The following is a 15,604-nucleotide window of genomic DNA, read 5'->3' as shown; positions in this document are numbered from 1 at the left end:
CCTCTTTAAAAAATTGAGAAAATGCTAAGTAAAGAAACTATATTTCAGTGTACACTCCATCTTACCAAAGCCACATTTTGGGCCGTGGCGGGGGAGGGGAGGGCCGGTGGGAGGAATTCTTTAACCTGAGCATGTAGTGAATATTTCCTAATCAGTTTACTCAGAGGAGATGTTCAACCATTGATTTGTCTTTGCTTCCTTCCCAGTGCAGCCTTAGGGTCCAAAAATTTTAAAAAGTGGGAAGTGGGGAGGAAGATGAAAGATTTGATTTTTAAATAAATTAGATTTTCTGGAAAGATAAGCAGGTGGTTCTTCCAGAGTTAGGAAATAATTTATTGTAACAAAATAATAATAATAATAATAATAATAAAAGGGACTCGGAATGCACACTGCTTGAGATGTCGTAATCAAAGTTATCTCCAAAGAAACCTATTAAAACACTGTAATATGGGTCATCAGGAGAGCTGCCACAAACCCCTTAAATTTCCACAGTAGACATGTATGTTTGCTAATAACTAAACAAGATTAGTTTTCATTACTGTGATTTACCTTAGATCACAAAGTATCATTTCTCTACAAGACGTGACTGTCAGGCACTGCAAATTGAAGTTAGTTAACACTTCTGTGTAATTTCCAGGGTGAAAATGAGGAAGGTTTGGAAACAGTAGGACTGTATTTTTTTTTTTTTTTTTTTGGTGATACAAAGCAAACAATTATCAAGGAAAGGGCCAATGCTTGGCCCCTGGGATGCTAGTAACATTTCTTAACACCTGCTGAAACAATGACAAGGTATTAATTTGAAAAACAATGAGGACAATCCAAAGCCACAGTAGTCAACTGTTACACTTTCAAGCAATTTTCAGCGAATGGATTGAGCAGGTTCCGTAATGGTCCTATAATTGTTGCAGCTTTATGATACGAAACAACAGAGGTTCTCCAATGAGATGTAAGTGATAGATATCAGTTCTAAACTGGCCCCCCCACGCCTCCTCTCCCTTGGCAGCCGCACATCAAAGGGCATTCTCAGCAGGGAAGGGGACCCCTACCTGGGCGGACTTGAGAAACTTATTAGTACTGTTTCCATTTCTTCCCTGGTGATTCTTGAGGCACTTATGGCCTTTTCCTGGACACATGCAGCCGTCTTAGAGCTAAGATTCAAAGCTCAATTCAGCAGACCTATCAGTAACCTGCAACGTTAGTAACCTACAATAATGGTTATATTCACCACTCCTTCTCTTCCCGCAAAATTTACTATCGTCAAAGGGGCATTTAAGTTTTAAAAACTGATTTAAAAAAGTCAGTGTGGTTCATCTCACCTACGTAGTTAAATATTTCCATGGTTCGCTACCATTTGACTCCTTTATTTTTCTTCATCATGCGTAACAATATCTGACACTGTACTATATATTTGCTTATTTGTCTGTCTTCTCTCATTAGAACATGACTCCACAAATATAAGGGCTCTACTTGATCTATTTTCTAGTGTATCCTTAGCACACAGAATGATGCCTGGCACATAGTAGGTGCTCAGTAAATATGCGCTGAATGCACAAACCCATGAATGAATAAGTCCATTTCCCACCTCTTTTCTGTTAGCTCTTCGGTCCCACTACATGGATTTTTATTAGATTCCCCTACCAACTGGAACTTGCAAAAATCATTTAAATTTCTCCCTGGTCCTAGTTACACCATGTGTAAAATGGGATTAATAATGGCTCTCCTACTTACCTTCAGGGATTGTTATGATCATCAGTTAAAATAACGTATGTCAAAATGCCTTAAAAGCTATAAATTGCTATACAAACATGAGCCACTATGATTCCCATCCCCACCCTGCCCCACAATATTGTATCACTTCATAGCCTTACCTACCTTTGGAATCTACTTTGGAACCAAGAAGAAAAAAGGGGCTTCAGAGAAACCAACATCAAAATAAAGATGACGAAGTCTCTGCATGCCAATGTATGTGGTTTTCTCGTAATAAAGTCCCTAGGCCTCCTCTCACAATCTTCTTCCTTTCTCACAGGCTTTATATCCAAATCTAACAAGTTTGCTTCCCCTCTTTTGGTGGACCAGGAAGGGGGAAGAGGGTAATTGTCTGAAACAGGTATGTTGATAACAGAGCGCTATATCACTTTTCCTGCTGCCCCAAGCAAACGGCAGCACCAGACCCGTAGACTCCCCAACCATGGGGATCTGGGACTCTCAAGGGCAGAGGCAAGCTGCCCCAATTCCCCTGTGGGTAGCGGGTCACTAGGTGGCCACTGGGGAAAGACAGAGTCACCGTGGTGATCCTCTGTCATTGAGGAAAGGTTCAAGTACAGTCGGTTCTGTATTTACGAAGCAGAGAAGGGTGTGTAATGAAGTCCAGGTAGACTTCCAAACAAAATGGTGAAAATACAGACTGTTCCCAGCCAAACAAGCTAACCTGCAGTTATAGATGGAAAATATTCTCGGCTAAACAGCTGATGTTATTAGATACATTAGGCTTTACATCATATTGCTCTCTGAACACAGTGGAGAAAAAACTTTGGGTGACGATGTTTAGTACCTCACACTGTTTATTTTTAAATGTGGCTTCGACAGGCTGATGGGATAGGATGTGGATTTTAGCAAACGTACAACACAAAGAAAGAAGGCTCTCTATAGTTAACTCCATCCACGTGTGGCAGATATCATTTGTGAAGAAGCCACTCTGTGGCTTAGGACAAATAGGGCATTTTAATCCTAGCTTGGCCCTACCAGGTACTTCTGAGCTTGAAAACAAATTTACATTTTCAGTCACCTAAGCAAGCCTTAATTAGAAATGCAAATCTGCTATGTGTACCAAAGGGTCAAATACTACCTCTAAGACAAAGAGATAGGCTTTGGGGATTATGCAGTGTTTTGAATGAATGGTAACAGCACTTCTTTCCAGTAGTGTGGATAATTAAGAGACAAATCTCTAATGTAACTAACAACTAGTCCCCACAAGGAACTACACCAATAAGCCGTGTGCCAAAAACCTCACAGGGCAACACAGATGAACTTATAGACTTCAGAGCCAGAAACAACTCGGGAGAGGATTTTATCCATGGTTGTTAAACCTGGCTGCAAATGAGAAGGACCTGGGGAGCATTAAACAATACTAACTCCGAGACCCCACACTCCAGAGATTGTTTTAATTTGGCAGGCAACCTGGCACTCATACTTGTCAAAGCTCCCCAGGTGTTTCCAAGATGTAGCCAAGGTCCAGACTCACTGAATTAGTCCCCTGGTTCCCAAACTTGCGCTATAGATCAGCTCTCTAGAAAGGGATTTCCAAGCTCCCCCCCAGAACTACTGAAGTAGAATCTCTGGACGCAAGAGGCTGGAAATCTCTATTTAAAAAAGACAAAAACAAAAACGAATCAAAAAACAAGTATTAACGCTGCCCATTCTGGTTTGAGGACCACTGATTTAAGAGGTGCGAGTCGCTGGTGTGCTGGGAAGATGGCTCTTCAAAACAGAAAACAGAAATAACAAAACAGAACAAAACAACAAACCTTGATGTGTAGTACCTGCCGATTTCCAGGGTGTAAATATTCCCTCCATGGCGGAGTTTGAGCTACCAACGTGCCCTGCCTGAAAGCAGCGTTGGAAAGAGCACACAGTGACTCTTGGAAGGTCGCGCTAGCAGGTTTCCCATGGCCAAACTGCTGTCACTTAAATCCTCGCTCTCCGACTTACTAGCCAGGTGACCTTGGGCATGCTATTAACTTCCCTGTGCCTCAATTTCCTCACCTGTGAAGCTGGTACTCTCTGCTCCCCCACTACGGTTGTTTTGAGAAATAAATGATTACTGTTATTTACCAGATGTAAACAAGGTACATATAGTACATATGTGTATTACATACTATTATTTTTCTATAAAATTGTTTATTTACTAAAACAATATTCTCACTATAATATTATTTGGTATAAAAAGGTGTTAACTTAATTTTAAAGTTTACCTTTGTCCTTAGCCATAATAATTGGTGAAATCATGGGTTTGATGTGCTAACCACATTTTTTCTAATACTCATTAGATAATTACTCAATTATCCTAAGAAAGAGGTTTGTCTATGCACTAACTAAAATCATCTTGCAGATGGCATCGTGTTTAAGGGGACTGGTTTAACTCTCAGCTCTACCACTTACCAACTGTGGGACCCTGAGCAAGTTAAAAATGCTGTGCCTCTGTTTCCTCATCTTTAAAGTGAGGCTGTTGTAGAGATTCAATGTAACATGCTTAGAACAGCGCCTAGCATGCAGTGAATGCTTTTTGGGGTTTGGTTTACAATTGCAATTATGATTATTATATATCAACAGCAGTAAATGTACCACATATTGGAACATGCCACATCATTTTCTTCTGTCTCCCTAGAGGGTGAAAACTCTGCTAATGCATTTTTGTTCCCTTTCCCGTAGATGTAGAGTCCATTTTTTTTCTTATCTTTACAGTGAATCTAAAACTGGTTTGTAGGAATAAGGTCGATCCACATGAAATTGCTGATATTTGACTTTTTCTGACTTCCCCCAAATAACTGGCCCTCCCCAATAATGTCAGTTGATAGCAATGATTGCCAGATCAAGTTTCTCCTGATATTTGGATCTTGCTTACAGGGCACCTGTTCAAACCTCATTGGTGAGATCTCCCCTCCACCTGCAGGCCTATAGAAAACAACCTCAGCCACCAGATCTTTGGGTTGGGAGACTAGGATTTCAATTTCTATTACTGCTGAAGACCAGTGCAGGTCAGGGCTACCGTCAGCAAATTCATCCTCCCTCCCTACTCCTCCCCGCCACCGTGCAATGTAGTGTGGGCACCCCCTTCCCCCTGCCCACGGGCCCTCTGGTGCTGAAATGTTTAGTGAGGGCCAGGTATGGTGCTGAGAGTCCCATATATGCGTGCCATTTAATCCGCACAGCAAACCTGTGGCTTGGGTATTATTACCTCTATTTTAAGGATGGGGAAACAGGCCCAGAGAATTTGAGTAGTTTGCTCCCTGTGAACTGGAAGTTTATACTTTGGGGCTTGAGAAAAATTACTTAACGCCTCTCCTTGCTGCAGTTATGTGAGAGCTTTTTCTCTTCTCCATTATAAAGACTATCTAGGTAAAGGAGTCAGAGGTCCCTCGATGAGAAGTATTATATAAATTCAAAGCATAATTATTGATTGTACATTCTTTCATTAAACAAACAAAATATATGCTAATGCTAAATTCACTCCAATTTTCCATTTTGCCATCCTTTGAGAAATAAGCCAATAAACCATTACACACTTAGCTTCCTGGGGAAATGAATTTAAATGTTAATATAAATCCTTTTAGAAAAAAACAAATTTTAACAAATAAGTATTTGAACAAGGAGGGTACTTAACCACGTTCAGAATGAGAAACGTTCAGTTCAAGACCCTTGGTGGCTGTTGAGATAAGCTCTCTAAATTTAATATTTTATAATAGACTCACACCTCTTTTGTTAGAAATGGAGAAACAGAATCATTTTCTTTTCCCCTTTATTGGAATATATTTAAATCTCTCCAATTTTATTTTGCTAATAGGCAGGGCAAAGTCTGTCTATAAATGTATCCTGACTTATCACAGGTAATCCCACACTCCAGTATTCATGTGTAGTACTTAACCTCAATTTAAATGTAAATTTTGGGCAACCACAAGTGCTTTATCTGTGAACTTTGAGAGCTCTCTTCATTAATGAGGTCTGCACTGATTATAAGCAGTTTTGCAAGGTTTCCTTAAAACAATTGCAGAATTGACCCCAAAATGAACAAATTCAGAATTTATTTGTTTAAAAAAAAATACTGGTACCCTTGTGCAAATTTCTAGCTCCCGGCTACTGCCAAGGTGTGCACACAGAGGGGAGGTGGGCAGGATGATAACAGAAATGAACTGTACCAGAAAAACCAAGGAAAATGAAATGAAAGGCAACCGGGTTTACCCTCAAATAGGACCTCTCTTCTTGATGAAAGAAACCATACCCTCTCCTCATCTGAAAAAAGTTTTACCATGAAATATTCTTGGTTTCTCTCTTTCTGACGATTCAAGTCAGGAATATGCAATTTAGCAGCAACTAATGAAAACAGCACCATTAAATTTCTCATGAAAGCAAAAAAAAACCCCACAAAAACAATTTTCGAATACTCACAGGTACATCCACATATTTGGAAGCTGCCTTCACCTAAGGAGGAAAGAAGAGGGCAGAAGTGAGGCTGGTGTTTATGCTTCATTGTCCACAGCTCCGTGCTGTCTGTCATCATCAGTTAACACAATACACTGGTACCCGGAGCTGACCAGGAAACACAGAAAGGTACTAAAAAATGAAATGTGATGGCTATTTTCTTCCCCATGCCATAGCACTGCTTTGGAGAGAAAGAGAGAAAAGAGAGGAAGAGGGACAAAGGGAAGGAAGGGAGGTGAAAGGGAGGGGGAAGGAAGGAAGGAAGGAAGAAGGAAGGAAGGGAGGGAGGGAGGGAGGGAAAGAGAGAGAGGGAAAGAGAGAGGGAGAAAGAAAAGAAAAGAAACTAAGCAAATATTTACTGATTGGGATCCTGTGGCTGGTGTGGGAGTTTTGTATTTTCTCTGTCCCTTTAAAAAGAAGAAAAGTGACTCTAGCTAAACCAAAATTGATTAGTGAGGGCTTGCTAGTCTAGAAAAGCACCTAAGGCTCCTGTGATTTCTTGTACCTGGGGTCTTTTTGTCATTTGGTCGCACATTTGTCCTAATGGAATCCTTGAGTTTCAGTAAAGTGTCTGCAAGAGGAGGGGATGTGGTGGGTGGGCACCCTTAACCCAGAGGGGGATAGGTATCTGTGGGTGGGGTTGAGAGGGTACCAGAGCCTTTTAAAGCCCGTCCCAAGGCTGCTCTTGTGTCTTCTGGTTTGCTTTTTAAAAAGATTTTATTTATTTATTTGAGAGAGAGAGAGCACAAGCACATGAGCAGGGGGAGGGCAGAGGGAGAAGCAGACTCCCCACTGAGCAGGAAGCCCGATGTGGGGCTCGATTCCAGGACCCCGAAACCATGACCTGAGTGGAAGTCAGATGCTTAACCGACTGAGCCACCCAAGTGCCTGTCTCCTGGTTTTAAATACTAAAAACCCCAGATGGAAAGTGCAGGAAGTGGTTATGAAATTTATTTTCAGGTTTTGGGGAGAGAGTGTGGTATACTGTTTGAGAGCATGGGAATTTGGAGTCAGATCTGGGTTCAAATCCAAGCTCTATGACTTACAGGCTGCGTGACCTTGGGCAAGCTACTTCATCTCTCTGAGACTCAGTTACCTCATGGGCAAAATGCTACTAGTAGATACCTATTTCAGCTGGGTGATCTGAAGGTGAATGTACACAAAGTTCTGGGACAGAATAGGCATGAAACAAATGGTAGCTAAGATGAGCGATTCAAAAGCAAATGTGGGTGGGCTCTGTGTGCTGGGAGAAGTCAATGCACAGCTGGCTTTGAGGAATAAAACCTATGGGAGTATGTTTGATATTCTGTGTGTTTCATTTGGACTCAGGTCATGTTCCTTCAGGCACAGGTGAGATCAATGGGCTACATTTGGGGTCTGAGAGGGTTTTTAGTCTTATTGGAAACCACACAGACTGCGAAGCACATCAAGCAGTTAGGACATCTTTCACATCACAGGTAGGCTGCTTCTTGCCATTTGGCTGAGTCTGATATCAGGAATCACAGCTTCTACCCACATGTCTCCCAGGAAAGTATCCAGGGGAGCATTTCCCCTTATTGCTCTTTTTTTCAAAGCTACTTTTCACGATACCAACTCCCAAGGGAGAGAAGCCAGTGAGCCAAAGGCGGGGGGGGGGGGGCAAGAGCCCAGGATTAAGAGTCCAAAATTCTATAAGTGGCAGAACTAGTTGACCCTGAGATAATCACATCAAGTTCCACAGCCTTGGTTTCCAGAATGGGGTGTAATTCTGTGTACTTTGCAGGGCTGAGAGCCTGACCTAGTGAAAAAAGCATATGAGAAAGTGCTTCATGAACTTTAAAAGGCTGACCACACACATCGAATAGTTAATTATCGAGAGGGCAATGCATCCAAACATCTGGAATCATCACCAGCACCCAACGTAATTCCTAGATTCTCCTGTTATAGATTCTTTTAGACCCCTACACGCAGGACTGATTGCAACTGTAATTCAGTAATTTTGTGCAATGTCTGTCTCCCACAGAATGTCATGTCTTGCTCACAGCTGTCTCCCCAGTGACTCACTTGGTACCTGGCTTAGAAAGGGCACTCAGGAAAAATGGGCAGAAGGAAGGAAGCAGAGAAAGCAAGTGACTGGGTTGGTTGAGGAATAAGCAGGGGAATGGCCAGATTGAGAAGCCATTGCGTGAGTCAGTGTGAAAGGCAACATTCTGAAAGCTGACCTCTTGCAAAGGCTGGTGGGTGAAAGAAGGCCCACTTTGGGCCATTAAAGGGATCAGGAAAGCTTTCCAGATTTCACACAATTAACATTTCTACTAAATGATCCCCAACACCAAATCTTTCCTGTCCATTCCAGATGCAGAATTTAGTTTGGGCAAGAAGGTGGCTTTCCTTTAAGTCTCCCTCACAATAATATCTAACATTTATATGATGTTTTTTGCTTTGCAAAGCAGATTCATGTACAGTTTCTTCTTTAAGCCACCCTGCAAAATGGGGGCTATGAAGCATATCTATTTACAACTGAGAACACTAAAACCCACAGAATTTAAGAAAGCATTTGCTCATGATCTAGGCCAGAAGGCAGAGAAGGCAGGACTCAAATGTGGTCTCCTGAGCTCCAATTTTTCCTTTGGAACTCCTGACCTCTTCCCCCATGGTAGAAATGTACAGGAGGAATTCAAGCATCAGTCGTTGGGGCAGGTGCCGACAAAATAATTCTTCTCAACTAGAAACTGCCTCCTTTGCTCTGTGGAGTCGGTGCTTGGCAGTTGGTAAGAGTTTTGCTACAGCTGAAATGATCAACCTTTAAACACGCCTACTCTCCATTTACCACTAACATGCAGTTTCAATTCAGAGAATGACACCAGTCAAGTTCTATCCCTTTCAAGGCAGTTTGGGAAGATCAGGCAAGCTCTATGCCATGAATGAAAACCATACATTCGACTACATGCAGCAACCTTCGGTTTCTCCCTGGATAACTGTTGACTTATACTCTGTCTTATTGATCTTCCTCCCATCCCATAGTAACAGGAACAAATAGCTCAGAGTAAATTGTGGTCCTATGATTATTTAGAAAAATGTGGTGTGTCCCTTTTGGTTCTGGCCACTGCACTTTAAGAAGGAGGTTGACTAGGCTCCAGGAGCGTCTTCTTATAAGGAAAGCGAAAGCAGAGATATCTTGCCTAGAAAAGGAAGGGCTTGTGTGGCATTAATTAAGCAGCTTCCATGTGGAAAGACTGAACTTTTTCATGGTGGCTCTAGAGAATGGAATCAGGATGGATGAGTAGAATGAAGGGCCCCAGGAGACGGTTTAAACAGCTCTCTCCGTCCATCCAGGCACTGGTCATCTCTGATGGTTGAGGAGCTCAAGCAGGAGCTATGTGGGCTGTTCTGGATGTGAGCCTTCCCTTCCCTGTGTGACAGGTTACCTCCAAGGCTGCTTCCTCTTCTGACTCTAGTCTCCTTAAGAGGCGAGAAGATTCCATCAGTTCTCTCTTTTTATAGTAGACATTGAGATACAGCAGAGTGAATAAACCGGCAAAGCCAGCACCAGAGCTCTGGTTCCCGAACCCATTCCTGCCTACCATCAACACTGTTGCCTTTAAACATCACATTTATTTTCAGTGTCCCGGGGGTGTGTTTTTGCCAGCTATATTCTGAGAGGAAGGACCAGATCCTCCCAACCCATGAGGGCTTCGGAATTATTGCCAAGGGTCAGAAAAATTCAAGTGCACACCAGACCCTGCCTCTAGATCAAATAACAGGCCTTACGGTCTATGCAAGATGCTTTCCCACTGTATATAGATGTTATTTTAATGAATAAAACACATTTCTTTAAAGGTACTACCTATATTATAGAATTTTGTCATTATGTATGTTTTCCCATCAGTGGTTCTCAAAAGTGTGTGTGTGTGTGTATGTGTACGTGTGTGCTATTTTCTTTTCTTTTTTAACTTTAAAAGAAATCTTCCTAGTGAAGTAGCTAAAAAGATGAGCTCAGGATTGGTGGGATTGGTGGGGTTAGAAGTCTGGCTTTACCATTTTCTAGCTTGGTGACCTTGAGCAAGTTACTGAACCTCTCTGAGCCTTCTCTGTAAATGGGATGATCATAATATCACTCAAAGGGATACTGCAAGGATTGAATGAGATAATCCATCTAAGTGTGTAGAACAGTGCTGGCACAGGGTAAAAGCTACTTAAGGTATCTTTTCTTCGTGGTTACTGGAAATATTGGCTTATTGGTGTAGATGAAGTGCATGCTCCTTGTCCTGGTAATGGTGGTGACAGTTTCACTTCTCACCTCTAGCCCATGGGCAATTTCTTGGCATAAAAAGGATGCTGGAATCTCCCCACATTATCAGCAGGTATCTGAGCTGGTTCTCGGTCTGGTATGCTTTCTGCCAATTCACTGAACATCTTGTATACTAGAGACTCACCCTCAAAACCTTGAGGCAAACGGCAAAGATGGGTTGCTTAATTCAGGATGGCTGAGTTTAGGCATGAGTAATAGGGCAGTTCCCCGGGCCAGGGTGCTCAGTTATATTCAATCACACGTACCTCCTGCTCTTTGGGACCAAGCCATGTGCTCTGGGGTGCAGGAGATAAGGGGGAGAGGAAGGAGTTTACCCCAGATACCTGGTCAGATACCCGGTCTGGCACATTTTCTAAGTTGGCACTCAACTGCCCTAAGGGAAAGGCAAGAACTGTGACTTCAGCCACATGTCATTTCCTGAAATCCTTGCATTCTGACCATCCCACTGATGGGACAAAGAATACCCTTTCTGTAGCAGTACCCATGGGCACCCGCCCCCATGCCCCCTACCTCCCAGACTTTCCCAGTTCTGGGAAAGGACGTCAGAAGAGGACACACAAGGTAGAAGAACCTGAGGGAGACCAAGGATGATGGGAGGGAGACAAACTGTCAGTGAACAACTTGTTCATGTTCTCACATGCCTGAAGCAAAGAACACTTATTATGTACAAGGCACCACATCAGGGGCTATAGATAAAGGCACTTGCTCCATGATTCCTGACCCCTTTCTTAGATGATGTCTAAGTGCACAATCTCTCCAAACACAGAATGACTCATGTCCATCCAACAACTAGTAACTCTAAGTAACATTTCTGAGTGCTTATGTCTTGCCAGGCAATGAGTCAGGAATACTGCATTTGCTATATTTAATCCTCATAACAACCTATTAATTATTCCATTTTATAGTTGAAGAAACTGAGGCTAAAAGAGATGAAGAGACTTGGCTTAAAGTTATGCAGCTAAGAAGTTAAAGCGTTGGACCTCCCATCCCCTAAGCTGCCTATTATTCAGTTAAAAACAAACAAATATAAACCACTTTTATTGACCAGTCTTATTTAACTCTTGTTTTGCGTGTGTGTGTGTGTGTGTGTGTAGACACAACCTAAAATGGCTTCTCCGGGAAAAATGTAGGAGGGATTTGAATAATTGTCTGCACTGACTCAGTCAGGGCAGAAGGTCCAAAACAGTTTCTCTGGCCTCAATGTCCCAGCTAATTACCTCGACCCTCCACCTGACTTAGTGTGTGTGGACAGGCTTAATGGTTTCTCTATTGAGCTCTTCCATTATTTTTCAGGTGCCCAAGGTAATCTTTTCATTGAACACTCACCATCCCGGGATTTTCACAATGCTGATGACTAAGGGATTTTCTTCTGCCTGGTCCTAATAAGGGGACCTGAGTTAATCATTGTGTAGCTTTGATAGGGAGCACGGTGGGGGCTTAAACCACTTCTCTTGCTTCATTAGGGGAAAAAGCAACCCAGGTGCAGACCACGAGGACCTCAGGGTTTGATACTATTAAATCAATGCACAGACAAAAAAAAAAAAAAAAAAAGAAGTGGATTAGGCCCTTTTTGCAAAGAGAAATCTGGTGGGTAAGACTCAAAGATGGAAGAAAAAAGAAGTCTGAACAGATACCACTGCATTACTGACTGCCCGAGCTCTCCTTTCTCCCCACGGTCGCTTAAGAAAACACCAACCAAGGAAGCGACTTATTCTCTGCATGAGGTGATGCCACCCTGGCTTGTTTGACTTCACAAGAGCGTGGAGCTGATTTCTCTGCCCTTGCCTAGAAACTGCCAGCCACACCACTGCCTCAAGGGGCTAGCAACATTTACTTCGACATTTGGCTTTTGAGATTTCTGTTGCAAGGATCCTTTTGCTGTTTTGTGCCTTTCTCCATTTCTCGAACCCAGGCGATCCCAGAGATCTGGATTACTACTATTTTTTTGCAAGGTGAGGCAGTTCAGCATGTAAAAATGTTATGTAGGGCCACCATCTTGCATAAAATAATCATCTCTAGGGGTGCCTAGGTGGCTCAGTCAGTTGAGGGTTGGACTCTTGGTTTTGGCTCATGTCATGATGTGGTGGGTTGTGGGATGAGCCCCACTATGGGCTCCATGCTCAGTGGGGAGTTTGCTTGAGATTCTCTCCTTCTCCCTCTGCCCCTCCCCTCAATTGCTCAAATAAATAAATCTTTAAAAAATAATCATCTCTCTTATGTTGAATTTTATCATCTATTACCATCCCCGTGTCTATGAAAAGTAAGAACTTCTCTCTCTCTCCTCAGTGCCTACACTGCGTGATAATAGAGCAGGGGCTCAGTACAAATTTGTTGAATGAATGAACTTCTGGGTGTGGCACTCTTAGTACCCAGGGTAGAGGTTTCTAGTATTTTCTTGCAGTTGGTTTTTAAGTTACAACAGTCTTAAAGGCACATTGAAAAAAAGTGTGGGCAAAGGGAACTGGTATTTGTTGCTTCTGTGGGAAGGGCTGAAAGGGTCTCTTGTTCCCACGCCGCGTGGGCAGTATAGTGCAGGGGTAAGGGCGGGGGGAGGCAGGGGGACGAGTCCGACACTGAGGCTGGCATCTAGTTCTATTACCGGTGAGTTGTGGGCTAGGGAATTAACTTCTCTAAACATTAGCTTCCCCATTTGAAAATAGTGACAACAATAACTCCTCATAGGGTGGTTGTATGAATCATTAATTAAAAAAAAGACAGTTTTTAAAAGTGTTTAACATATGCAGGGCACTATGCTAAGCATTTGATTTCTATTGATTCCTTTAGTGCATGTTAAGGATTAAACGAGTTAATGTATGTAAATAACCTTTGCACAGGGCCTGGCACGTAGTATGTGTTCAATAAACGTTGGCTATTAATTTTACATTCTCTTTTCCTGCCACCTACAAAGGGGCTGATTTGACGGGTCAGGTTCCAGGGCACCGTCTGGGCTGTTTCTGGGCTAGCTATGTATCTGCACACTGAAGTGCTTCAGGTTACAGTGTGTGACCTACCTTGCAATAAGAGGCCCAGCTGTCTTCTCTCTTTTGCTGGCTTTGAGCCTGGACTCTCTTTTTTATTCTATGTCTGCCTCTTAGAAAGAGATCCCTAGAGACCAGAGTGACTCTGCAGAGTGCTCTGCATTGGAATATGGACCCAAAGCCCCGGTCACAATGTGGGAGCCTGTTTCCAAAGAAGCTTGTCATCAATGATTTTGCTCCCTGTATGGGCATGCCATTCCCTCATTGAAAAGTGGGGTTTATTCCTCCATCTCACTTGAGTCTGGGCTGGCCTATGACTGCTCTGACCCACAGAACATGATGGAGATGAGGCCATGCCAGTTTCCAGCCAAGTCGTGAGAAGGGCTGGCAGCTTCCGCTTCCCTGCTTTTGCAAGCCAGCGGCCGTGTACGTGTGAGTACCCCGAGACTACCATGCTGTAAGAAGCCCAAGCCACGTGGAAAAGATCAGCAGGATGAGACCCCATATAGGTCAAAAGAAGCCACATGAAGACACATCAAATTATCAGCCATCCAGCCCCAGCCCAGCCCGGCCACCTGCTGAATGTGGCCCAGAGAGTGACCCCAGTCAGAGCCACATGAACCAAAGAATCTCCTCGCTGAGCTCTTCCCAGATTCCTGACTCACAAAATTGTGAGCAAAACAAAATGATTCTTTTAGGCCACTAATTCCGCCATAGTTTTTATGCAGCAGTAGTCAACCAACACTTAATAAGGTGTTCCTTTACCTCATATTCCCCTACCTTTATCCATTGCCTGTATTTCCCTGGAGGATGCTGTCGGAAGGTCCCTAATGGTCAAGGACAGGATTTGGGTATTCCTGGGCCTCCTGGCTATAAAAACATTAATGACTGACCTGATTTTCACCTGATCCTCAATGATCTTTGTTGAGCACATAAGTATTGAGCACTTATGTATAATTAGCTCAATTAGTCATCACTGTAGAGCCTGGGATGGCTCATTTCACCATTCCTGCTTCATAGAAGGATGCTGAGGCTCAGCAAGGGTAAGCAGTTTTCAAGAGGTCAACCAGTAACTGGTGCAACTGGAGTACAAGCCCAGTTGGGTTATAAAGTGCAGAGTCCTTTCATTACACCAAGTTGTTGATGTTCTGAAAAGGATGTGTCATTCTAAAACCACTTCTGACCTACTGACCACCTGGGATCTGGGAAAAGGAGAGCATACTTTGTGGAAGGTGTAGAAGCTTTGGGTCATACAGATCTTGGTTTGATTATGCTCCATCACTTATCAGTTAAATGACCTTGGGAAAAGTTATTCAACCTTCCACAGCTTCTATAACCTGATCTGCAAAATGAGGATAAAAACTATCATCTTCAGGGGGTTCTTCTGAGGTTGAACACGTTAATATGTCAAGTGCTCCACACAATGCCTGGTACACAGTAAGAGCTCAATGATCATTAGTTATTATTATTACTAGTGTTTACTTCACTTGTGCTTAGCTGGGAGTTGACTGTGCCAAGTGTGTTCCTCTCCATAGCTTATAGACTAGACAAAAGTTGGCAGACTATGGATTGTGGGCCAAACCTAGCCTGTTGTTTGTTTTTGCATGGCCCATGAGTTAAGAATGGTCTGCACATTTTTAAGTGGTTGAAAGAAAATCAGAAGAAGAATAAGTATTTCCTGACATGTGAAAATTATGGGAAATTGACATTTCAATGTCCATAAATAAAGTTTTATTGGAATACAACCACACCCACTCATTTACAACAAAGCACAGAGGTTGAGAGACTGTGTGCCCTGTAAAGTCAAAAATGTTTACTCTCTAGTCCTTTCCAGAAGTTTTCTGACCTCTGGGCTATAATATGATTGAGAGACCATGGAGTGGGGGTGGGAAGAGAATCACAAAATTATGTCTAATCTTCATTTGTCCATTAGCTAGTTGATGGATCTTAGCTACATGTCTAGCCTCAGGTCCTTATCTATTATAATAGGGTGCCAGACTGAGTGTTTTCTCCTGATTCCTTCCAGAATTAGAAAAAAAAAATGTTTGTGACTCTCAGATGGTGTATGAGGCAGGTTAGCTCTAGGAAGAATGTGGGATAGAAGCACTTCCCACACCTTGAAAAAGTTATAAATGCTCTC

General features: G+C 42.7%; 1 protein-coding gene across 8 annotated transcripts in view; it reads right to left on the bottom strand.

Annotated features, from left to right (window-relative positions):
- The window catches only part of CADPS (calcium dependent secretion activator), a 466,596-nt gene that overhangs the window by 39,254 nt on the left and 411,738 nt on the right, over positions 1–15,604 (bottom strand). For all 8 annotated transcript variants that reach the window (XM_078076428.1, XM_078076421.1, XM_078076426.1 and 5 more), the window contains one exon: positions 6,163–6,195. In XM_078076428.1, the coding sequence (XP_077932554.1) occupies positions 6,163–6,195 (33 nt within the window). The remainder of the gene's footprint in view (positions 1–6,162; positions 6,196–15,604) is intronic.

The sequence above is a fragment of the Halichoerus grypus genome, chromosome 1 (genome assembly GCF_964656455.1).
Source record: "Halichoerus grypus chromosome 1, mHalGry1.hap1.1, whole genome shotgun sequence".
Taxonomy (NCBI): Eukaryota; Metazoa; Chordata; class Mammalia; order Carnivora; family Phocidae; genus Halichoerus; species Halichoerus grypus.
This window is presented reverse-complemented; position numbering and strand designations above follow the sequence as displayed.